Source organism: Aulonocara sp. 'chitande type north' Nkhata Bay, linkage group LG2 (assembly GCF_057382095.1).
Source record: "Aulonocara sp. 'chitande type north' Nkhata Bay isolate Kocher_YH1m ecotype deep benthic linkage group LG2, A_spYH_male_GT1.1, whole genome shotgun sequence".
Classification (NCBI taxonomy): domain Eukaryota; kingdom Metazoa; phylum Chordata; class Actinopteri; order Cichliformes; family Cichlidae; genus Aulonocara; species Aulonocara sp. 'chitande type north' Nkhata Bay.
This window is the reverse complement of record NC_141345.1, coordinates 17853386-17878817: the sequence shown is the minus strand read 5'-3', so window position 1 is coordinate 17878817 and position 25432 is coordinate 17853386. Positions and strand designations below refer to the sequence as shown.

The following is a 25432-nucleotide window of genomic DNA, read 5'->3' as shown; positions in this document are numbered from 1 at the left end:
TCCAGGTCTCCAGGTTATCATCAGTGGTCAAAGAGAAGCACGTATGTCAACACAACTGTCGGCGCTAATCTTCACTGCGGGCTGCAGTGTTTGATATCAACAGGCCATCGAGACACGTCTCGTTCACACCGCGCTCTAGCCACGGGAGAGTGATGGTACTCCCGAACGGTCCGAGGAGCGGGTTTAGAGTTTCTCAGCTGCCACTCAAAGCACGCATAAGCTCCACAGTGAGGAGGAGACGGGCAGGACGCCTCCGTTCATCCGTCCATTCATCAGAAATAATCCGGACCTCCCCTAGCAGCCTGAGCAGAGGCGCGAGACGACACCAAGAGCTGCTTCGGTTGGACGTCAACGTCGGGCGCGCGAGCGAGAAGGGGGGCAGCTGAGGAAGGGAGAGAAAAAAGAGCCCGTCTGTCAGTGTGTGGCGTGTGGATGTAGGGGAAGAGAGGGGGAGAGAGGACCAGTGCCGCCGCGCAACTCCCAGCATATTTCAGCATCCGACTGGACGCATTTCACCGGTGAGTGAAGATACGACACGTTTATTTTTAAGACAAACGGTCAAAGTGTGAAGATATTAACCTAGTGCGACTGTGCTAGCGCTGTTTAACCGCCGGGTCTAGCGAAGCCCATGCTGGGTGACCGTTTAGTAGTTTATTAGCGAGAGAGGCATTTCTCACAGAGGCTGTCTTTAGCTTTCCTGTTTTTCTTGCTAATGTGGGAGCAAAAATGCTCACGCGGGGCTGCAAGCCTCCTCGCGCCGGCAAGCCGTGTTTGAGGAGCTAATGTAGGCTGTGAGATATGCACCGTGCGGGCCGTGGGATTTTACGGAGGTGTGTGCGTGTCTGTGTGTTTGTGTCCCCCGAGAGGAGGCAGAGAAAAGCCTTTTCTCTGCTTTTTTAGGAGGACAAGTCGGTCTTGAAACGCGACCAAGGCACTATTTTGGAGGAAAAGAAAGACACCGGCCTCAATTGAGCTTGAACCGTGTCTCCCAGCCATCCTGTTGTCATGGTTACTGGCTCGAGGAGGCTGGGAGAACATGGTTGTCTCGCGCTGTGGTCTCTCGCTCTCTCTCTCTCCTTCGCGCACACACACGCACACACACACTGGTAGAAACAATAAGCCTCGTCTGTCTGGTGTTTGTTTATGTCTTTTTAAGTGCATTGGGGGGGGACTCGCTAGAAAAAATAACACTGGGCCAAAGCTCTCAAATCAAGTGTATCCTATACATATAAGGGCAAAGGTGAGATGTAACCATGAGACATGTACCTTGAATAACATCATACATACTCTAAATTCTTTCCATAATGTCCAAATACAGGAATATTACAGACTCTGCAAAGACACTGCTGTGTCTTTGCTTTTTCAGGATGTGGGAGGCTTCTTTTTTAACAGGTGTTTGATAGCCGCTTATTTTTTATCCCCAAAAGCAAAGTCGCTATTATCTTAATTATAGCCATTTGCATGTCTAGTCTAGATCTATTGTAATTCATTTCCCCGATACAACTGTGGGCTCTTCCCATGCAAACGTGTTGCTCGCTCTCCAGTGTATTAATTTCATACTCAAGGTGTCAGACATCCAGACACACTAGCACAGCAGCTCCACACCAAACTGTCACCTCTTGTTGTCTTTTTCTTCTTTTTAAATCATCCCACTAATGACTTTATTAGCAGATGTGGAAAAAACACAAAACATTTTACGCATTCAGACTAATGTTGTGTAAATATAGGGTTTGAGATATTAAACATATACAAAACACACTGAAATTCCAAAATGACGGCAACCTATGGTAGCACTTTATAGCACAGCCTGTGACTTACGGTGTAATATCTCAACACCTACAATGCAAATACTCAGAATTATCGCTAGGTACGGTGGAATAAGGGTAACAATTTGAGTTCTTAAAGGACATAAGAAACAAATTATACTGTAAGCAATTTGAAGTAGTGAGTAACACCATGGTATTTTAGAGGAAAAGACAAACAGTATTTACACATCTTTCACTGTAATTACTCACTACTTTTAGGGACTGTATTACTGAGTAGCCTAACCTCTTCTTACATAGTGGTTACAAAGTATATATAGGGTTGTGCCATTCAAATGAGCTATTTTAAATTCAAAGCTTTAATGTAATTATTCATATTGAAAAATTCAAGGATAATTAATTCAAATTTATTGTCCCAAAATAATACATAATTACAATGTAAAATGGGGAGCTTAGGCAAATCAGTAATACAACCCCTAAAATCTGTGGATATATATTTTTTTCAATCCTTGAAAATTTGTTATCACCATTATTCTATAAACTATATTATATACCTTCTGTTAAGTATGTTTAAGTACTGAATATAACAGCCTAAATTCAGAAATATTACACAACGGATTTAAGGAAATTACTCCATAGTATGTGAGCTGTATTACAAATGTTTCTAAATCTACACTTTTCAAAATCACTCACATGTCACAAAGGTCTGTTATGCTTGCCGTGCATAATAATGAGTGAATTTGTATTAGAAGGTGAAAGCACCCAGGGGAATAGGCCCAAAACAAGATAAATCACCACATTATTGTAAGCATGTATTTAGATGTAAGCAGTTAGAGTGACAAAATGTGAGCGGACAGTTGACCTTGACTGCACAGAAGTGACATATTGGGGTGATTTCAGGGAGCTGGCTGACTGTTACGCTCCACTGGGCTGGTCTAGCAAGTTTTAGGCGCTGTGATAATGCTGGTGTGACTTGCAGCACAGGCATGAATGCTAAGAAAATAGCCCTGGACCACTTCCAAGTCCACATTTTCCTGACTGCTTTCACATCCTCAGCTTATAAGGAGGAAATGATGACATTATTTTCTTCCTCTCTGCATCTGTTCTTGTAGCACAACAGCATTTTTGAAAGGTGACTCTGCTGTGTGTGCATGTATGAGGATAGGCTGCAGGGCCAGTGCTGCACCCAGCCTACGTGTTATGAACAGGGTCAGTAGGTCATTTATAGTATAGGACTAGTCTTTCTGAGCATGTCTTACTGATAGTGTAAGAGAGGAGAAGGGAAGAACAGGGGAGGTTTGCCTTCTCTGTTCTTAGTATGCAGATCTAATATCATCTGTCAATGTTCAGCTGGCAGCTTCATGAATTAATTTTAATTACTAATTAGCTTGTAGAAAGTATTTAGAAGGCTGTCCCGGTGGTCTTAATGCTGCTCTGCGGTAGATTTTCTATTGAAAGCTAAAATAAAATGGCTGTACTGTTCCTTTTACATGTATAGCAACAGCTTATTTATTTTGATAGTATAATTTACATTTTAGAAAAAATAGGGTGATCAACTTGATGTCAACTACTGTGGTGAAACACCAGCATTGCATTCTTCACACCACTTGACAGTATTGGGGTGCTGCCTTTTAGTAAGAAATGCTCACGGTGGCACGCAGCACAAACAAAAGAGCTGCATACAAATGCTTCTATATTAAATGAACGGGGGCAGCACTGCAAACGTAATGAGGTCAGGCAAGTTGAAAGTATCAATTGATGGCCTGCTCCAGCATCTAAATTCAGTGAAAGGTGGTGCAATGATGCCCAACAGAGGTATCTACGGGCAGGGGAGTGCTTCCAAAAAGATTTACTAGATAGAGAGATAGCTAGACAGAGATTAATGGATTAAGATGATTAAGTCTTCATAGAGCAGAAAACAGTTAAGGCTAGTACAATACTTATATCATATTGAAAACCAGTATCCTGATTTTCTTTCCTATTGTGTCGCTCGTTCATTTGTTAAACTCCCAGAGAATCTTGGGTAATCCTTTCCACTGCATCACATTACATTCAGTGACTGCCAATGAAATCTGGCCAGAGTGCAACACCACTTGAGGAGTCCTGTGCTCATAGGCACAAAAGTATCCTGTTTTTATGTATTTACAGAGTAAGAGAAACCAATTTTATACTTAAAGGTCAGGTTAGCCTGTTAATATAACTGTATAATGTCTTTGATTGTGGACAAGGACTGTTAAGTCTGATAAAATGGAAGCTATGAGTTTGAAAGGGACGGCACATCTATTGTTGCAATCATTCAAAATGTCCAAATGGGAATTCATGCAAATATTTCAGACTGTCTTCTCACTGGGGTTGAGTTATATGTTAACATTAGCCAGCCGACCACTGTGAGTACAGGAAGCAGTGTTTGCTAATTTGTCTGCCAAAGTGTGTGCAGCACAGACTCACCAGACTCTCAAATTTTGTATTCTTTTTGCTATAGCCTTTAAATAACCAGTAGGACAAAATGAGTAAAGTTAGGGACACCTAACAAAATCTATCAAATTAGTAAATATAAAATTAGTGAGACAGTAAAGAAGACTTAAGTCCCACCCACACATAAAATGATTTACTTGTTCCAAATCGCTTTTCAATTATTGATCAGTTTGCAAGAGGATATTCCAAGCCCCCTTTGTGTAGGTAATGTATTTATATGGTAATGTATCTCATATGTCATTCACCAGTATTGCTTTAGTTCCTCGCTTCAAAGATGAGAAGACTTTAATTTATGACCCTTGACTTTACATCGGTTATTTTGCCTGTTGTTGCTACACATGGTTGCTTTTTATTGACATTATAACAGCGCTTATTCGTACACTGGCAGGTTCCCATGGTGCTACATTCATACATCATGAGAATCTCCATCAGAGCAGTCTGTCAGTATTACGTTATTTGGAGTTGTGGTTGCTCGTTTTCCTTTTGTTTGCTTTGTTCATTTGTCTCTTTTAATTCTATTTTTTTTTTTTTATACTTTTTCAACATGTTCAAAATAAAGATTCAATCAATCAATCAATCAATCAATCTTTGTACAACTCTCTGATCTTGCTCAACACAACAACAAAGAAGGGAACCCTTGGGCGACCACTAAATTAGAAGAATAGCACAAAAAAGGCACAAATAACAGCCAATCGAGTGGACTAGTCTATCACTGAGCTAACACAACAGAGAGACAGATAACCATTCACACTTGCAGTCACTCTTGTAGCCAGTTTTGAACAACCAGTTACGATATAACCAGATAAAAAAACTACTGTGTATAGCTCTTAAAACTGAATTGATTATACTAATATTGTTCGTAATTTGTTCAGATATTAAATGAATGGGAGTTTGTTTTAAAAACATAAGTCGATGTGTCAGTGTCTGTGTTTGATGTGATCTTGGGTGTGTCAGAATTATGCCATGTTTTCAGTCACAAAGGCTTCCCTTTTCAATTAAAATTTAGCACGTGTACAATTTAAGTTAAATAAATATTGAACCCAAGGATCTAAAGCAGCGGCATCTTCAGCACCACTGTGAGCTTTGTGTTCCTGTAAGATCTTCTCAGCACTTTCCTTTTCACTCTTATTATCTCAGTAGTTGCTTCTCTGCTGCTTATAGAGACCAGTCATGCTTATCACCAGAGACTCCCATTGGACTGCAGCTCTGTGTCTCAGGGATCAATAAATCACACCACGGTGTATGTCTATGTGCAGTCTTTGCAGTGTGTGTGTGTGTGTCACAGAAGCACATGTAGACAGATAGAGAGATATAAAAGGCACAAGAGGGAAGAAAAGCTATTTAATGGCAACTTGGTCTTTTATCCATCATTCTCACCGGATTGGTGAGTTATAAGTCTAGGCGATGGCATGCTTTTAGATGTTAGACGTTGGTCACATGATTGGCAGGTTGTCTGATCACAATTAAAGGAAATTGATAACGGTTAAGAGCCCCAGTGTTCTGCTGACAAAAGTGGAATGCATGCATCCATCCTGATAGCCATTGTATATGTTGAGACACAAAGACTCAGAGACACACAGACACACACGTACCCCATCTGATAACCGCTCCTCCAAACACACACACACACACACACACACACACACACACACACACACACACACACACACACACACACACACACACACACACACACTGTCTCTCTCTTATTGGCTGTGTTTTCTTCATCTGTCCATGTGGGGTGTCTGAGCACATCTGCTCTGTCTCTCCTCAGCAGCCGGATTCATAGTGCTGCTCACTTCCACTATCCTTCTTCCCTCCACCCCCTCCTTTGGATAAGACCCATTTACCTCAATTACTGCAAAATGAGTGGTAGAGAGTGCAGAGTTAGACTGTGAGATAGCAAAAAGCATAATGGTGAACAGATGAGGAAGACAGAGTGGGAGAAAAACAGAACACCGGAGACATGCAGAGAGGGAGAGACGGAGAATTCCCACTTCTCGTGTCTGGTTTCATAACCGCTCACTGCTTCCATTTATGGAAATGTTTCACTGCTTTATTTGTGCGTCTATGTGTGTGCGTGTGTGCATTTCACTGCTTACAGTTTTTGCCCGTTGCTTGAACACTATAAACCCATGCTTAGACTAAAGTAACACAACGTGAAGCTGTTGTTACCATACCTCAAACACATGTACCCCTACCTTAAACAAAAGCGCTGCTTTGCACCCCAGTACCAATTATGCAACACACCTACTCCCTCATGCAACACACATGGTCCTGCATGCTACACTCTATTTCATACATAAGACACTTCGCTCACAAAATGAAATCTCAGGGTGCCATTTGGAAAACACATGTACCCAAAATACAAAACACATCGGGTAATTGCAACCACTCAAATACACACCTGAAGGCACCTACTTGCAAAACCGAACACCAATTAGCCAACTACAAAAAGCCCTCAGCGTAGCCATTCCAAGAACTTTGCAAGCATGGATGGAGGGAGAGCAAGAGGATATTTACCCCGGTGCCTAGCGGGAGAGGACATTGCTTGCGATGTTGATGAGGTCCTGTGGCCAGACCCCAACAGACGGCGGGATCCATGAGCCCACTTATGCACAATTGTCATGGTTTTTTGTGTTTACAGTATAGTGTTTTTTCTATTGCAGTACTATTGTGTTGTTGTTGTTTTTTTTGCTTTATCTGAATTCATGGTACTGCAATGTACAATACTGAGTAGGTCTATTTGCGTTTTTGGTTGTTTGGAAATGTGTCTCCTGTAAATATGCCTTCTGAATAAACAATGAAAATCAAAGACTGCAGTGTTTTATGTAAAGAAGACTAGTGTGTTCCCCCTGATCTGTAAGTGTTTGCATATGATGCAAGTATGTGTCATTTTGTCAACAGAGTTACATTTTGACAAAGGAATGTTAGGTTTTGACAGCAGAGTTTAGGTTTTGGGAGTGGAGTTTCAATTTGGCACAGATGTGAATGGTATATTTCCCAGTGTTGTGTCATGTGTACTTGTGTGTACAGTTTTGGCACAGAGAGCGGAGTTTTGCAAAATGTGTTCAAGCAGTGGGCAAAAACTGTAATAATATGTGCAAATTCCACTTTGTGGAGTAGCATAAATACATGCAAATTGTTCATATGCCTCATACTCATACATGAATATGGAATCCATAAAGCCCTGCTGGAAATGTGAGCACCCCAGTTTGGGAATATTCAAGCTCATTATAGTAGAGATTGGTCAGCAAATTCTCATCCAAAAATGTTTTGAGGCCTAAGAAGCTTTCAGATTCATTACTAGTTTGTGAGATACACTTTTCATAGTGTGCTATAATGGAGTTTTAAATGTCTTGTTTGTGAAAACTATGATGTTTTCATGGATGGAACTCTGAAACAATCTGGTGACTTATGAATAATGCAAACCACTCCCATAATCCTTCTAGTAAAAGACAAAAAAACAAAAGAAAATGAGTCGGCCAGTCACCGATGGTGTACTCAGAAAGACTTTGTTCAGAAATCTGTCGGTCCTTTGAGATCATCGCAGCAGCAGTCAGAGAGAGGATGAGGATTAGAGGAGGCTACAGTAGCAGAGACACAGTGCCTGGTTGTGCCTGTGTTGTGTTTTGTTCCGTTTTTAAAAGTTTACCTGCATTTCTTGCTGCGACACAAGACTGTCTTCGCTTTTTCAGAATGAAATGCGACAAGCAAGATGCACTCTTATTTGTGTCTTTTAAATGTGTCTACAATAACACTCCCAGAGTGAGAGCTCCAGCTTGCATTTGTGTGACAACATAAATAAAACTCAAAGAAGTTCAACTTTAGTAAGGGGAGAACTCTCCATAAATTCATCATCCTTTTGCAACTCTGATGAAACAGTTTCTGGGCCTGTGGTATCCTCATGCTCAGGGGTAAGCCAAAGCACTTCCAACATCATACTTGTAGATACAAATTTGGCTCACTATCTAGCCTGCCATAAATTTGTCCTCTCTAAAATGGTTCAGTTTTTTTCTGCACAGTTTGGCAGACAATTTTTCCCCTGAGAAACCAGAATCCAGATATGGATGTTCATTTTGGCCTAACAGGACCCTTACCTACATCTGCATGCTATCAGAGGAAGCTATGAATTCCACTAAATATTTTACTGCAGTTGTGCTGCAATTCCCAAGCTGTGGATGATTCAGCAAAGCAGAGAACCAGTAGAGCATGAGCAGACTGGCAGGGCTGCTTCCTGGCAGCCCTTTTTATGATACTGACACATAGAACAACATAGCAATAAAAACATAATCAAATATTCTTGATCTTGGAAACAGCATTTGGCCCAATAAATAGCTGTTCTGGAGCTGTTCAGTATGACACAAACTCCCTCAACTGATGAAGCTTATCCAGCTTTCATGTCATAGACGTTCATGTTTCAGTCTTTGAATCTTAAAGACTGAGCTTTAAAGTTGCTCGACTTTATGTGAAACTAAAAATCCAAAGCCTAAACAAACTAACTTTAAATGAGAGAAAGACAATCAATATGAGAAGCTGGAACCAAATAAGCTTTGCTTAACAGTGACTAAGAAACGATTAATTGTTCATTAATTATTCATATTTCTCTTAGTCACCATTTCACGCCATCATTTCATCGGATCTCAAAAAAGATAAATGTATATTTTTTTTATTCTCACTAAGTCTCTCTCCATATAATTTATATAAGAAAAATACATCAACAGCTGCATTATTCAACATTTTACAACAGGAACTGTTTCTGAGAGCTGCTCATTAGCATTTGCCCATAAACTCCTGAATATAAACAGAGGGCTAACAGATCAGCAGCAGACCTTTACAATACGTTTACAGAGTTCTATGATGCATTAACTGTGTGTAAGCCATCATCAGTGATGAACCTAACACTATGCTGTCAGAACATGTGATTGTTTTGTTTTTTTTAAGTAAAAATTGTTTTCCCAAGTCTTGATAATCAGTGGACAAAAGAAAATCAATCAATCAACCCCTGACCCTAACATAAGATTAGGATTAGGGCCTAGAGGATGTGATTGGGATTGTTGCCGTTGATGACTTGGACCTCACAGGGTTAAGTGCATTGAAGGCAGGCATCTCCATGGAGATCAAGAGGAGCTACTATTATAAGGAATCTGCCGAGAATCTCTGTGCCTGCCTGTGTTCCTCTGCTGTTCGTCGCCCTCCTTTCAGAGCTGTTTTGGGATCATCTGCTGCAGAGGACATAATGTTCCAACATATACTGTATATCTCTCTCCAACACTGGCTTGCACACCTAAAAACACACGTATGCACAGCTGCTGCTTTGTTAAGAGTGACCTCTGTGACTTGCAGAGGAAAGCGCAGAGGTCATAAGAGAAATAATCAAATGACTGCTCTGGTTCATGGTGGTGTATCTTTCTTTTCTTCTTTTCTCTGCAGAGGATACATCCAAATTTAAGGTTTAATCTGCATCTTTTGTCTAAGTGGAGAGTCACCCATCCCCTGCAGGAAAGGGCACCATGACCCAGGAGGGGCAGGCTCTGCCCTCTCCCACCCCACCAGAGAACCCAGTAGAGCCCAGTACAAGCACCACTACTGACCCACCCAAAGAGACACATGACAAGACAGATGAGGACAAGGTGGATGCTGGTGCAAATGATGAGACAGATGAAGGAAAACAAGAAGAAGACGTCAGGGAAAGTGAGGAGGGGGAAACACAGAGAGAAGTAGAAGGGATGGTGGAAGTGGAAGGTGATAGAAGAGAAGGGGAGTTGAAAGAGGAGTGTGAAGATGGGGCCGGGGATGAGCATCAGCTGACAGAAGGAGAGGCGGAGGGGGAGAGGGAAGGGACGAAGGGGGGAGGATGTATAAATATGGAGGAAAGCTTAACGGGGGAGGAGACAACACATGAGGCGGAGGAGATGAAAGAGGAAGAGGAGGGGAAGGAAAATGAAGAAATTCACCCATGCACAGAAGAGGAGGCAAATAATTCTCAACAAGCTGGCCGGTTAGTGGACAAAATTTTATTTGTACCACTTTACCTGTCAGAGCAAGCAAGTGTCATGTTGCCTGTTAATTTGCATTGCTAAAAAGACAAACACAGCTTCCTTATATTTTTATAATAACCTAAGAGTGTCACTTTTGGTCAATGTTTTTTGTGCTTTGTGATTTGAATATTTTTTATGTTAAATTGTTTTATCTCTGCGGTTCCCTTTGTACATAATTAGCCTAATGTGCTTTACTCATATTTTACAAAATAGATAGTCAATAAGCCTCAACTTAATGAGCTGAAAAAATGGAAGAAAAATATTTAAAGAGCTAAGGGACACAGCAACCATTTCCCAGCTCCCCAACTGTCCCAGAAAGACATTAGTGGAGGGCAGTCTGTAAAAAGCTCAACATGTGGTAGAAAAATGTGCCTGCTAATTAGCAGATTCATATATAACAAGCAAAAACTACGCAGAATGATAAAGACATACTGAAAGCAAAGTACATCTAACCTTTTTCTTTTAAAAAAAGGGATGAAATAGCGATGCTTTTGTATCATATTGTAGTAAATAGCACAGTGTTTTTAGATGAACAAGATGACTGATCTTTTTTGCATATTTTTATCCATTTTCATGCGTGTAGGTCAGATGTTTTCTTTTCTTCCTGTTGATATAGATTGGCAAATGGTATAACTGGGAATGACGATGAAGATGAAGTAGGTGAAGAGGACGAGGGAGGAGATGAGGGGGCGATACAAACACACTTGGACACTTTCAGCTCTAATTTTGAGACAACTGTAGAACAGGCTGACACCGAAGTGGAGGAGGAGGAGGAAGAGGTCCAAAAAGAAGGTGATGGCAGAGAAAACCAGGACAGTTTCAGCTCAGCTTTTGAACAGATTGTCGAGCAGGTCAACATTCAGGATGAAGAGGAGGAAGACGAGAGAGAGTTGGAGGAGGAGAGGGAGAAAAGTAGGGTGGACAACAAAGATGGTTTCAGCTCCACATTTGAGCGCATCGTGGAATCTGCCCTGCTCAGGGGTGGGACCTGCTACAGCAGCCTGGACTCTCTGGATGTTCTGTCACTCACAGATGAGACAGACAGCTGTGTTAGCTTTGAGGCGCCACTGACACCGCTCATCCAACAGAGGGCACTGTTACAAGGTCCTGAACCTCTGGAGCTTGAGTTGGCAACAGTTCAGGAGCAAGAAGGGGCTGAGATTGGAACAGATGCCCCAGGGCCTGAACTCGGGGCTGGGGACAGTGCTGGAGCAGTGGCTGGAGTAGGAGGAAGCCCGCTGAGGACCACCATACCTGGGAGCAGATCAGAGTTTGTGTTGAGCCAGCCTGGACGCTGGGCCATTCCTAATGGCTATCACACAGATTGCCAGGGAGACATGATTAACTCTGTCAGGTAAGTTTTACTTTAGTTCCATGTGTGGACCAAATAACATTATTCTAAAGGGATGAATTTGGTTTAAAAAGTAAATATGACAATCCTGAGAAAATATGGTGTAATACATTAAAGAATTTATATAAAATGGGGATGTTTTTGCATGGTGGGTGGGTCATTTTACACATTCAATGTTAAACACAGTTTAATGAATATTTAAATGACTGATGACAGCTTCCAGGTTATGTGGTTGTTGAAGCCTTATGCAGATGTCTTACTCAAGTGTAATTAACTTAACTTAATGTGACCTTGGCTTAACCAGTAGGTGGCGTGAACAAGTGAAGCCCAGCTGTAGGTCCTTAGAGAGGTGGACAGGGAGGGCTGGTTGGGGTGAAAAGAGGTGGCCCGCCTCTTTCCACATATGCAAACTGAGACAGTTCTTTAAACAATAACCATGATGGAAGCAACAAATGTAGGCATGCGTTACTTAGCTTAAAATGTTCATATTTTTGGAAAATAAAGGAACTGAGTCTTTCAGTGTTCATGACTGCACAGTTTTGTGCACTCCAGCAAAAATGTTGCATTCACACAAATGTTGCATTAAGCTAAACTGAACAAACAAAAAGTTGCAATACAAGGAAGCTTTAACATTTTGATGAAACCAGTGGGACTGTTAAAGCAGGACTGCTGCATTTGAAATGAGAGGAGCCTCTGGTAAATGTATACAGAGTTTATTCACCAGAGCTGCAGACTGTGGCTCGACTATTTGCTCTCTCCAACCTCTTTTGCTTAAAGGATACAATAGAGAGAGATAACCTCAGTACTGTCAAATGAGAGGTTTATGCATCATGACAGAAGACCTTTTGAACAGAAACTCAAATTTTAGGAGGAGTGTGGTGGTTTTCTATGGGAGGGTTACACTAGATAAGATCCATGGCAGCCTGTCAGCATAATGAATCACTTGTGTGAGCAGGAAAAAACAAACTCGTTGGGCTTTTCGACAAAGAGAACTAGTTTCGTTCTTGATGAAGATTACATTTTTGACATTTTGACCAGTAACAGGTTGGGTTGGAACCTGATATATTGGTTCACTATGAAGGAAACAGATCATGGTAATAATGCTTATTTCTGCCTCTCTAATGTCACAGACATTAACTTGGTGGAGTTTTGGTATTGAAACTATGATATATTTTATGATATTGATGTTCAAATTTGGTTATAGCGAAATACCATGCTGAACAAAAGCACATTTTTAGCCTTTAAACTGTGACACTTTGAGTGGATGTAAAGTTGATTCAGTTGCAGGTTTTATCAGAGCTTAGATGTGTTTGCCAAATTACCATGAACTCCGTGTACTTCATGGACCTCTAGCTATTATCATAATACACATATATAAAATCAAAGCTTTATTTATCCAAATAATTAATCATTAAGGAAAATATGCTTGATATAAACTGAATGTATACGAATCAAGTACATTTCATTTGACCAGATTTCATTAAATTCCATAAATACACAGAAATTTTACATGTAACATTGTTACATGAAGCCAGACCTGGAGGGATTGTGGGGACACGGTAACAGCTGACATGACTTTCTTACAATTAATTACCTTAATAGTAGTAAAATGGGTTGAAGGAGACAACGTAGAGCCACTGAAGGGAGAAGCAGTAACGCAAAACATATGGCGAAAACATGTAACTTGAACTTTGGCTATAGGTCTCCCTCGCTGGTGTGCACACAGTCCCTGTGGCGTGTTCATCAGCTCTTCCCCCTTGCACAGTTCCTGCAGTTAGAAACATACTGGAATGCCAAATAGATGCACAGACCTTTGACATTATCTGCTCAGCTAACTGCTGGGATTTGCTCAGACTCTGGTATGACTTACAGGATGAATGAAGGATTTTGGATGTCAGTTCTGCTCTTCTTTTCTCCTCTCCTTACCAGTCTACAGATGTAGTACTTTAGGCACAGTCTTGCTTCCTGACCACCAGCGCCAAGCTGAATGAGCTATTGTTTATGTCATGACATCATCGTCTTCAGCTTTCCTCGGCCCAGCAGGGTCTTAGAGTGAATGTGAGTGTGTATGTGTGTAAGTGGGTGATTATTGCTCCGTGCTAGCCAGCCTGCCAGACATTTGAGCACTTAAACCTAGAGTGGATACATCTGCTAGTCAGTCTTAAAGGGAAAGTTTAAGATTTAAAGATACTAACAGTTTCCAATTATTTACTTCTTAATGTCCATTCAGATGCTGTTTTTCAGGCTGTTAAAAAGGGAACCTTTAAAACTGTTAGGAATTCCAGTGCAAGTTAGTCTTTTAATATTCTCTAGAAGGATTATGGATCATGTGCTTCTGAACTCCTTCTACTGATAAATGAATTTCCTTGCCTTACATTTCTTCTCTCTCTGTGCCATTCAGTGTCGTTGAGACAGTGTCGTATTTCACTGTCTCACCTTCTGCCTCTCCATTCATTTCTCCACTTGATTCATGTTATCTCACTATATCACATCTTAGTTATAACACACACACATAGACACACATACACACATATCCTCCATTTCACTTACACTGCTCTCCTACCAGCATATCTTATCTTTCATTCTTCTTGTCTGCCTACTTCCTTTTTTTCTGGTGGGTAGCCAGAGAATTGCCGTGGTTACACATTTTGGCACCTTGGGCGTCATGGACAATGGGCCTTTTTCACTGCGGGACCGAGCAGCTGCAGAGCATAGAATAAAAAATTAAAGTCAGTCAGTCAGTCAGCTTGGCAGACATTATGTTTTTTTAATAATCACCTTTGCCCATTATTTTCACTGAGATTAAGAATTTTAGTCATAAGAAAAAAAATTGTTCTAAAATAATTGTAGCAGTTGAAACAACTTTGTTTCAACTGCTACTCATAGACTTTATAAGAAAATGGACATAGCCACAATGACATCACCTACTGATTCGCGAAGTCCCCTGTTGAAGCCTAATGCCAGGAAGTTTGTCTGAGGCCTTCGTGGTGTTTTTAAAATTGGATGTCTTGAGTAAGGAGGGGAGGTGACTTAGAATCCGAGGGATAACACACACTCGTATGGTAGTAAATTGCTATTTATAATAAGACCATACTAAAGCATATGCTACTTGGACCATAATTTATAAAACTGAACATTTTTTTGTACTCAGTATGATGTAAAAGTAATGATTAGTCTTTTTGGCATCATAGATTTGTCATTTCATGTCATTTAGACTTTGTTTTATTTTATTTATTTTCTTTTTTTTGTTTTATCTGAGCACATACGTGTGTGTATTTACATATATATTTGTATTTGTAAATGCAAGTATGTGTACTTGTGTATATATTGTTTTTTTCTGTATATGTCTGAAATAAAGATACAATACAATACAATACAATAGATCAAAAGAACAGGAGAACTGTTTCCCCTGGGTGTCTATATCAGCGGTCCCCAACCTTTTTTTGCGCCATGGACCGGTTTGTGTCCGACAATATTTTTACGGACTGGCCTTTAAGGTGCTGCAGATGAATACAACAAAATAAAACCAGAACCGGTACCAAACAAAAGAATATTTATTCATAACACACGGGAAAAAACCTGGGGAAATCGAGTTAATGATAAAAACCCTGAAAACCATATACAGTATATATATATCTATATGATTTGCAAACGAAGAAGATGCCCCCTGCTGGCCATTAGAAAAAATGCAAGTTTAAGAAACTTGTGCGCTGGCTTCACTTTTCAGAGTTGTATTCTGCTCTGTATTTTCGTCTATGATGTTATTTCTATTTAATCGTGTTTATGGTGTTTTTGCATTGCATTTTTCAGGGTTGTGATTTTGGACGTCATACCTCTGCTATGTACAAAAATGTATGAAAAAAATGGTCATGCTGTGCTATAACTGTCAGTGACAATGCTGACATTTTTTTCAGTTAGAGCCCCTGTTTTTCCTAGGTTTAGCATGTACACTAATGTTAAAGGATAATACACCCTCTGTCAGTTCTTAGGTTTTACATATCAGGATATAATAAACAATTGGGTCTTAAAATTAGGTAAATACAACATCAGATGAACAACAACATATGACATATTACTCCATGTCATTATTTATTTAACAAAACTAAGACAGAATGCAGAACCATAGAATTGTTAAGTTAAGTAGACCTCATGATTCAGTAGCTTATAGAAACCCTTAATAGCAATAACTTGCGGTAACTTGAGGATCATTGTTCAGTTACATGACCCAGTTTCAGCCAAGCACAATGACTGCAAGGTACCCAGGTCCTGTGGCTGCAAAAGAAGCCCAAATAATCACCCCTCCACCACCATGCTTGACACTTGGTAGCCCTTCCAAACAAACCACACTTGTTCAGTCTTTTTCTGATTGTGCTGTCAAAAACTTTAACATTTTACATGCTAACTGAGGCCCTTTTCTCTGAGCATTTCACAGTTTGACCTTGGGGTGAATTTGCTGGGACATCAACTTCTGAGAAGATTCGCAACTGCCTGGAATGATTTCTACATGTGAATAATATTTTTCATTGTAGAATGATGGCCTTAAATTGTTTGGAAATGGCCTTATAACCCTTCCCAGACTGGGTAGCAGCAGTTGCTCCTCTGAGATCATTGCTGATGTCTTTCCTCCTTGGCATTGTGTTAACACGCCCCTGAATGCTCCAGACCAGCAAACTGCAATAACATCTGCTTTGGTAGAGGCACTCACACTTTCTGATGATCAGTTTATCGAGTGTTTGATTACTAGTACATGGATGCTACTTACCATCCTAATTCCAATAGAGGCAATAAGTATATATTTTGTTTTTCATGCACTGCTTCTGCATTTTGGAATAAATTTGTTAAATAATTAATGACACAGCGTAATGTGTCATGTGGTGAGGTTCATCTCAGATTGTATTTACCAAAGTAAAGTGTGTTTTATAAATGTAATAAGCAAAGACACACATTTTCTGCCAGTGCCACTGTTTCTTTGCTTGTGTAAGCCCCTGGGTGGTTACATTGTTTACAAGTAAAAGATAAGAAGTAAGTTTCTTTTATGTTTCCCAAATTTGTTGTTGCTTATACCCTACATCTTAATGAAATGTGCTTCATTAGGCTACATCAGTCACTATAAACAGATGTTGTGCTCCCTGGACAAGTAGAAGTGATGAGGCTCCACTCTGAGAAAGCATACACTATCTTTGCAGTGCATGTACATCATCTACAAATGTAGCTATACAAATTTGCTCAAAACCACAAATACAAAAACCTTAATGTTGCATATTTCTATATTATATTCATACTAATCTAAATATTACAAATATGAAAGGCAGATGTTTGTTATCTCTTGTGATAGTGAGTGAATGTAAATGACAATACAGCTGAAGAGGCAGAGTGGTGTGTCTTTGCGGAAGAACACATTGGCATGCAGTGTGAAGCAGTTGGATCGGCATATGTGTCTCAAAATGCTGCAGAAACTGTTACTGAGTCATACATCTGATGTACACATGTCTAACATGCTCTTTGTGAATGAAACTGAAAGGCTGTTACTCCACGTTTTGCTTCAGTTGTTCATACTACTAATCTCACCTTATTTTTACATATTTTTCAGCTTTTTTAACCATAGTTTTTGTAATATGGCAGTTTTGAGCTTGTACACTTGTGTAGTTTGTCAGCCTGTCAGTCATTGGGTTAGACAGTCAATTGCATCTTTTTTTTGGTTACTTAGTCACTGTTACTTCACACGAGTTGTGTTGCTCTGTGCTCTGTGGGGACCATGAGTGAAGCTTAACCTTAATCCACAGAGGAGACTAAAATCGCCATGAAAACACACTCTCTGTTGGTCAGTCTATTTGTCTGTCCAGCAGCTTACTATAAAGCAGGCTATATCTACGCAGTGAAGCCAACTAGATGCAGGCTGATTATGTGATAATGCAAACTGCGCTAGAGCATCCATGCCCTCAAAACAAACACACGCAGTGCAATACTCAAGAAAAAAGATCCAGTGTCTGGACATATATGAATGTGTTTGACAAATGTTCTATGGCTGAACATTTGCATGAATACATGTGATTCCATTGTGTATGCGTATTCCTCCTGGTGGCTCACAAGCCTAACAGATCAAGCAGAGCAGATAAAAGCCAGGCAGTTTGTTTCCATATCAGAGAAGCAGCTCTACTGCATGGACTAACCTCTTTCATACACAGTGTTGAGCGCAGAAACACACATACACATGAAAGACATGTGGGCCAGAAGCATGCATAAACAAAAACTGTGTTTAATGCTCGCACATTCTAGCTCACTCAGTGATGCAGATATGGGAGTCCTTTATATCCGTCTTTCATATTCTTAATCTTTCTCTCTCTCTCTCTCTCTCACACACACACACACATATGTTTGAGGATATCACATTGGGAATAAAACCCTTAGTGAGGTTCTATAGCACTGCTGAAACATCCTGCAGATTATCCTCTCCTGGCTCACACTCAGGCAGTGATATGGACACATGCAGTCCCACATACACAAAAATAGATGCGTACACAAAAGGTTTGCAAACAAATCTCTTTCACCCTCTCACCACAGACTCACATGGTAACTGAATAGTTTCAGCACCAGCATATTTATCCCTGGCTATTTATAGCTCAACTCTGTTTTATGACACATCCCACAACCCTACTGTAGAAGTGACTGTGTCTGCTGAATTATGTCTTTCTAACCATGGGTTTCTCGCTTCTGAGGCGTCTTGTCAGCACTTCCTGTATGTGCTAAGTGGAAGAGAAAGCAGACCATATGAAACATTTGTGCGCAGTTCTTGGCATGACTGCTCAAACTGTAGCTGATTTTACAGCAGATGGTAATCTTTAGCTGCTGTCAGATCAAGCTGCTGTGTTTAGTGTTTCACTAAACCCAATCCCACACCTGAACATAATTAGTCTCACCCAGCCAAAAGAGGTCACCATTGTCCATTGTTTACAGCTGAGTAGGTGGTTTTTGAGTCCTGTGTGTTTCTCTGTGTGTGAATAAGAGCTTGTAAGATGGAAACAGTAAACTACGCTAAAGGTTTTCACCCTTTTTCATTTTGTTGTTATTGCTGATCGAAGGATTTCTTGGTCATTTTGTATTACTTAGCTATGCTGTGTTTATAAAGGTATAAATGATTGACAAATTTAGGTTGTTCTATTCTCTCCTCAGTTTGTGGGTGCATCAGTGTTTCATCTAAATCATCAATCAGTCGTTGTCTTGTGTGGCTTGCAACTGTCAATGTTTAATTGGGCTTGCAGTCAACAGTAATAGTAACTCCTATTAAGAGCTCAAATACAATACAAATTCTTAGAGTAAGACGCAAACAGCAAACAGTGCAATTTACCTCTGTTTGCGCATGTGAGCGGTAAACAGACTATTTTAAGAAATTGTTTTGCAAGGCTTTTTATGTATTGAGTTCACTTATGTTTGCAACTTAGCAGGTGGAGCTCAAAGTTCTTTTTGAGTCAAGCTTCACTGGCTGATTGACTAAAATGCATAAAATAAGAGCTTGTTTTAATCAGCTACATGTTTTTAAGGCAACATTTCGCTTCTAAAACCTCATCAGCTGAAAAGCTGAATCTTTTTTTTTTTTTCCCCACGTGCTGTTGGCTGCGGCATCATATTTGTGCTACAACAGGTTTATAAATTCTGCTGTCTGTGTGGTTGTGTGTGAATGACAAAGGTTATCCATGAGTCATAGGAAGCCTCTCCAAAAAACACAGACTTGTGACTAGTGTTCAGATGTGTAAAAACAGTAGTCTGGCCACTGTTGTTGTCTGTATTCACCAGCCACTTTATTAGATGCACCTTGCCCACCTCTCAATTTTAAATACACGTAGACATTGAGGGCTAGCAGGAGGGACTATGCGCTTACCTGCTGCTCTCTGGCAGGTAGCTCCATGCCCTCCTGGGTTTTAATTGCACCTTAGAACACACATGCATCAACACTACAATGAGCGGGTGGAGGGAGGTTTGGAGTCTTCTCTCACCCCCATTCTCTGCGGCCTGCTGGAGCGGGGGGGCTAGGAGGAGGAGTTGGCCGTCCGACTGCGGTCTGGAGTGTGGGGCCTCCCTGCTGCTGCGGAGTCGGGGCGGTCTGCCTCTCCCCACCGCAGGGAAAAGGGTAACACCACCTGGGTCTGGGTGCAGTTCCCCCCTCCAGGGGCAAGGGTACCTAGACCCGGTTCGTAGAGTACGCTTGGGGACAGAGTCTCTTTATGTCTGTCTCCACGTTGGTTGAGTGTGGAGTAAGTGCATATGAGAGCATGAGGGTGGGAATGGATGTTTGTGTCTGTGTGTGCCTGCATGTCTGTGTCTATATGTCAGGTTGGGTATCAGACGCCACCTCTCTGGGGACATCTCAGGCCCTCCAAGGTTTGGAGGCCTATCTCTACCCACCACCACTTTCCCTTCCAGTGGCGGACTCCCTCAGGTGTCGGTGCGTTGGTGGTTCTTTGTGTCTGGGGGTGGGCGTCCGGGTACACACCGGCTCACTCCTTGGCGGCCGCTTATCGGGGCCTGGAGCCTGGGGCTCGCTCGGGCCACTTCGGAGGTGGGGTGCCCCCGGCCTCTCGGCCTGGGGCTCGGTCACTCAGGCACAGCTGGCTGCCGGCGGAGCTCACGGGCGCGTCACTGCAACTCCCCCTGGCTTCTGCTCCGCGGCTGCTGAGTGAGCCCTCATCTGGGACTCTCCTCAGCTCTTACTGGGACAGTGGCGCGGCTGCCCCACTGTTGGTCTTCCTTGGTCTCTTGTGTTCTGGGGGCCTCTGGATGTCTGGAGTTTTGATCTCCTCCATACCTGCTTCATACCCTGGAGGACGGGGCTGTGGCTCCCCACACTCCCTAGCAGATCGTTACATGGAGAAACCTTTGGAATGCAAGCATGCTGATCCACACAGGTATGCACACAGGTGTACACACGGGTATTCACAGACGCGGACTACAGCTTTCTTGGCTGCTGCCTCAAAGCACATTGTGCGCTGTCTATCTTGCCCCCACACCATTACACCACCCGTTCTTAGCTGGCACGTATTCTGTGGTCTTCTGCTGTTGTAGCCCATCTGCTTCAAGGCTCAATGAAATGTGTGTTCAGAGATGCTCTTCTGCACAACTTGATTGTAACAAGTAGTTATTTGAGTTACTGTTGCCTTCCTATCAGCTCAGAGCAGTTGTGGCCATTCTCCTGAAGTCAGGCATCAATGTATTTTCATCAAGGGAAAGCTGCTGCTCACTGCACAGGTTCTCTTTTTCTGACCAATCTCTGTAAACCCTAGAAATGGTTGTGTGGGAAAATCCCAGCAGATTATTAGTTTCTGAAACACATCAACAACCACGTTCATGTTCAGTGTGAACTGCAGCAGGTCGTCTTAACCACGTCTACATGTGTAAATGCATTTACTTTCTGTCCTGTGACTGGTTGATTAGATATCACCTGTAGAACAGGTCTACTTAATAAAGTGTATAATATATATAGCTTTTTTAAAAAGATTTCCACACCCTATCTCCTGATTTTTTACTTTTATCAATACAGATGCTTGTTGTGATAAAGTGGGTGAGAAGACCATTTGTCTATATTCTTAGTTAACATTCTTGTTTTGATTTAACCATATTTCATATATGGTCTGCAATAGGCAAACATCTACTATCCCGGGTTTGTTTATGTTTTGCACTTTTACAGATTATATAATATAACATCTTGGTTTAAATCAATTCCTACAAGTTTGTTAAGTTAACATGTTATTTATTTCAACTGTTAATTGGTATTGTTTAGAACTTACCTTACCTACCTGTCTTCCAGAAACAAAAGGAGGAGATGTAGTTTTACTTCCTGCTTTATACCTTCTGGGTTTGTCTGAGGTCACAGGAAGAGACCAAGTGCAGAAGGGGAAGAACTCTTATAATTTAATAAAGTTGAGTTTAGAGGGTTTATGAAGAAATAGATTTATTGTTGTAATATGTATTGATTACACCACAGAGTTTATGTTGCCAGTAAAGAGGAGTAGTAGAGGTTTGAATATAATCATGTTCATCTTACCTACCTACTTAATGGAATAGTCCAGAGGAGAAATTGTTTGGTTAAGTGGACTATTTTAAGCAGAAGAACTCAGGTGTTTCGAGAAAGAAAGGTTCAGGTCAGTGTAGCTGTGTGCAGTTTGACCTTAATGTCTGTTGATTTAAGTTCAGTTATGTTTATTTGAACTGAGTTAATTATAGAGTTGAGTTTCTTATTTGTTTTTTTGTAAATATTGTTTGGGTCACAAAATGGTGAATAAATCACTTGCTACACTGGACAGCATCAGTCTCCTGCACTTCTTTGACCTCTTAAGTCGAGTCCTACCACACTTGTCATTTCTTTTTCTGTGCTTCTTTCCATCAGATCAGAAAGCGGCCTTTGTGTTCTAGCTAGCAAATGTACTAATATTACTCTGTGGTTTTGTGTGCTTTACATGATGGGTTATTTTTGTCTCATTTAAATTATATTTACATAGCAACCATCAGTCTCCCACCTCTTTTTAACCTCTGTTATATCTGTAGATATTTTTAGCTAAATGTCTCATTGTTCATTACACATGGACATTACGCTTGGATTTTTCTCTATCCGGTGATAAACTCTTGAAAAGTAGAGCCAACCAGTCATATTTTGTCATATTAAGCTCAGGTGGCTTTACGTTTACCTTTGAGCATGCACAGAAATCCTCACATCTACTAACTGCTTGCGACTTAATGAACTTTAAGAAAACAGGACGTCCAGCTGGCGTTGGACTGATCTGCTGGCTCTCAGCCCTATAATGCAGAGGAAGTTGTCTTGGCTGGGACACACAGGGCCATTGTAAAGCCACCACTAGGAACAGCGCTATTCATCAGAAAGAAAGTCTGTCCAGTGCTCGCTCCGCCCCCAACATCCTCCCTTCAATGGAGCTTTCAGACCAACCAAGAAACTTCAAGGAAAGCCCTCCAAACACACTCCGTGCATGTTCGCGTTGTAGTGGAATAACACAGCAGTGTCACTGATCGTCTCTGAATACGCTGCGATTTTATAGAACTTGACTTGGCTGAAAGTTAGATCACCAAGCCGGGCCGATGCACAGTTCACCGAATACTGGACGATGAGGCGGTCGGACCGTAGCACGCCTTTAACCGCTAATTTCCAAGATCCGAGATGTGGAAAGAGGAATATGATGTTCACTTCGACTTTTTGCTGCAACTCCTGTAAGCTTGGCTTTATCTCTCTAAACTCTTTTAAAGCTCTGATCTCCAGATGGGTGGGTACATTAACAATTATGCTGCGTGGCAAAATGGAAATAGTGAGGTAGCTGTGGTGTAAGTTGACCCTGGCGAAAAATTCCCATGATACTAGAATAATATTCATAGAAAGGCATATTTATGGTAGAAAAGAAAAGAAAAAGACAAACCGTATTTTAATCTAATGTGGCACGTGGCTGACGATGTGCTGGACTGGGTTAGCTATTACTTTTCATTTGAATTAAAAAAAAAACAAATCTGCTGGAATTATTATTATTATTGTTTTAATAATTCACCTATTGCTAGATAGATTATTTGATGTCGTGGGTACAGCAGAGTTCAGTTCAGTATTTAATTGAAGATATGACAGATCATAAGCTGCCAAGTTCAGGTTGATGGGTTTACAGTGGTAGGAAACGAAGAGCCAAAACTAAAAACACCACCCCTCTGATTAAGTGGAAAATGATTAAAAATAAGTCACTTTATCACTAGCTTACTGATCAAGTGATTAATGTCTTAATCAGTTATTGTTGGATTCAGTTCTAGTGATGTATTAAAATATGTAATAAATGGTTTGTAGCCAAAGACCTGATTGCTGTCACCTGCCTGCTTCTTATAAAATCAGTACGGCTGATTTGTTGTAGCAGCCACCAGTGTTATACCCTACGGAAAAGAGCAAATATCAGTAATGTGTGTGATTCTGTTTGTTTATTAATAAACAGTAAAGGCTGCTACTGTCATCGGTTCACTGAACTAATGGTAACGAGTGTTTTTATTCACAGAGGTGCCTTTGTTGTTTGTATTAGGTTCCGTTCTTACATTTGTTTTTAGTTTCATTTTCTGCCAAGACTCAATCTAAAAGTTGAAACAGATGACCTCACTGACACGCTTGCACAACTACACACAGAGCTTTACTTTTGCCTCTACTGCTATACATCACTTTGGCCATAGATCAGTGTAGGCTATATAAAAGCAAAAGAAGAGCCTGTAAAATCACAGAATTTTACAATTTGGTTTACCCCATAATTGGTAATTACACTCATCCAAGATGTATTTAGGACCCTCCGCTTCCTCCCTCATGCACACACCCACACACACACCTTACACAGACACACCTTGTAGCTGTGGGCACGGGTAGTACACAGCTAAAGAGATTAGCATGTGAGTCAGAGACATGTCCTATCATGCTCTGAGTATGACACAGTCACACAGACACGAGCGCAGACTGAGTGGCGGTCACACTGACTGAATAAGACTGGCCTGGGGATACAAAATTGTGCCTTCACATAGACTAATAGCTTTGCTGTGTGCCACTTGGCCCTCAGTAACTCTGAGTGTCTTTTTCACAAAAGACCTGCACTAGATAGCTGACACTTAATACTGTGTCCCTCTCACTAATATTTTGTGTTTGTGTGCCAGAGACCGTTGCACGGGAGGGAGACTGGCATCGTTTTAGCAATTTAGCCCCACGACTGATATGAGTTTTGAATGATTTATAAGGACGTTCTGAATGCAGTGAATTAATATGATCAGACAAGCGAAAGCACATTCACTGCTAACACCAGGCTGGATATTGTTTTAATGGTCTGGCACACTCATTTTATTAGGTGTATATCAACATGTTTGCCTGTTGTTATGAATTTTTTCCCTTCATCTAATTGTTTGTGTCTCAAGTAACTAAGCTTTTGTGGGTGAGAGTTGTGTATTGATGAGGAGCTGGCTATGGGGTAGCTGTGCAGGAAGCATTTTAATCGCATCCCTAAACCAGATCTGATGGCCCCTTTTCCACTCCAAAGAGCAGCTAGTTTTACTCCTCCCGGAAACTCCCCACCCTGTCCCCAAGGCTGAGCCTTTGCACGCTGTCAGTGGCCATTTTCTGCTGGCTTTATCTGCAATCTTGTTGTCATTCTTGGAAGTGATGCTTTGCTATGATAAGTTGGAGAAGTTTGTATGACCCAACTCTTGGTAGTTAAGAAGTTTATGTATCCTGTGACTCTGGGTACTCTGTTTATGGGGGTAATAGTCTGTTGCTACCAAGGCAAATTGGCCCCAGCAGATCAAGGGCCAGATGATGATTCTATGAGATTAATGAATCAGCCAAGACATGAAAGTGGATCCTTGCCTGGAGCAGGGAAATCAGAGTCCTTTGTGGTACTGAGCTGTATGGGTGTAGCACACAGTCAGCTAAAGTGCGTGAAGTCAGGGGACTGAGTCTTAGCTATGGAAACTAGTCATTTGTGATTTCGCCTGTAGCTTTGGATTTTTGTCCACTTTCATTCTTCTTCCTGTAGCGTGGGACACTTAGCTTCCGCTGTATCCATAGTAACCAACTAATCCTTTACGACAGCAGTGCCTAATGTATTGAATTTACGAGGGTAATGAAATTGGGCTGATCACATTATGCAAAGACATCTGAATCATCTGTTGGGGCTGCTGGCGGCGCATCACGGATGCAGAGACCAGCAGGAAATGAAGAAATGCTGCTGAGACTGACGGAGGTGAATGCGTGTACCTCATTTGTCATCAGGATGCTGGTAAACATGCGAGTGGTGTATCAT

At 41.2% G+C, this 25432-nt stretch overlaps 1 protein-coding gene across 2 annotated transcripts in view; it reads left to right on the top strand.

Moving 5' to 3' along the window:
• The window catches only part of psd2 (pleckstrin and Sec7 domain containing 2), a 40171-nt gene continuing 14739 nt past the window's right edge, over positions 1-25432 (top strand). Inside the window, exons 1-3 of one of the 2 annotated variants that reach the window (XM_086306604.1) lie at positions 1-518; positions 9672-10239; positions 10896-11633. In XM_086306604.1, the coding sequence (XP_086162730.1) occupies positions 9752-10239; positions 10896-11633 (1226 nt within the window). In that variant the 5' untranslated portion in view covers positions 1-518; positions 9672-9751. The remainder of the gene's footprint in view (positions 519-9671; positions 10240-10895; positions 11634-25432) is intronic. The other variant, XM_086306610.1, reaches the window with a different exon arrangement.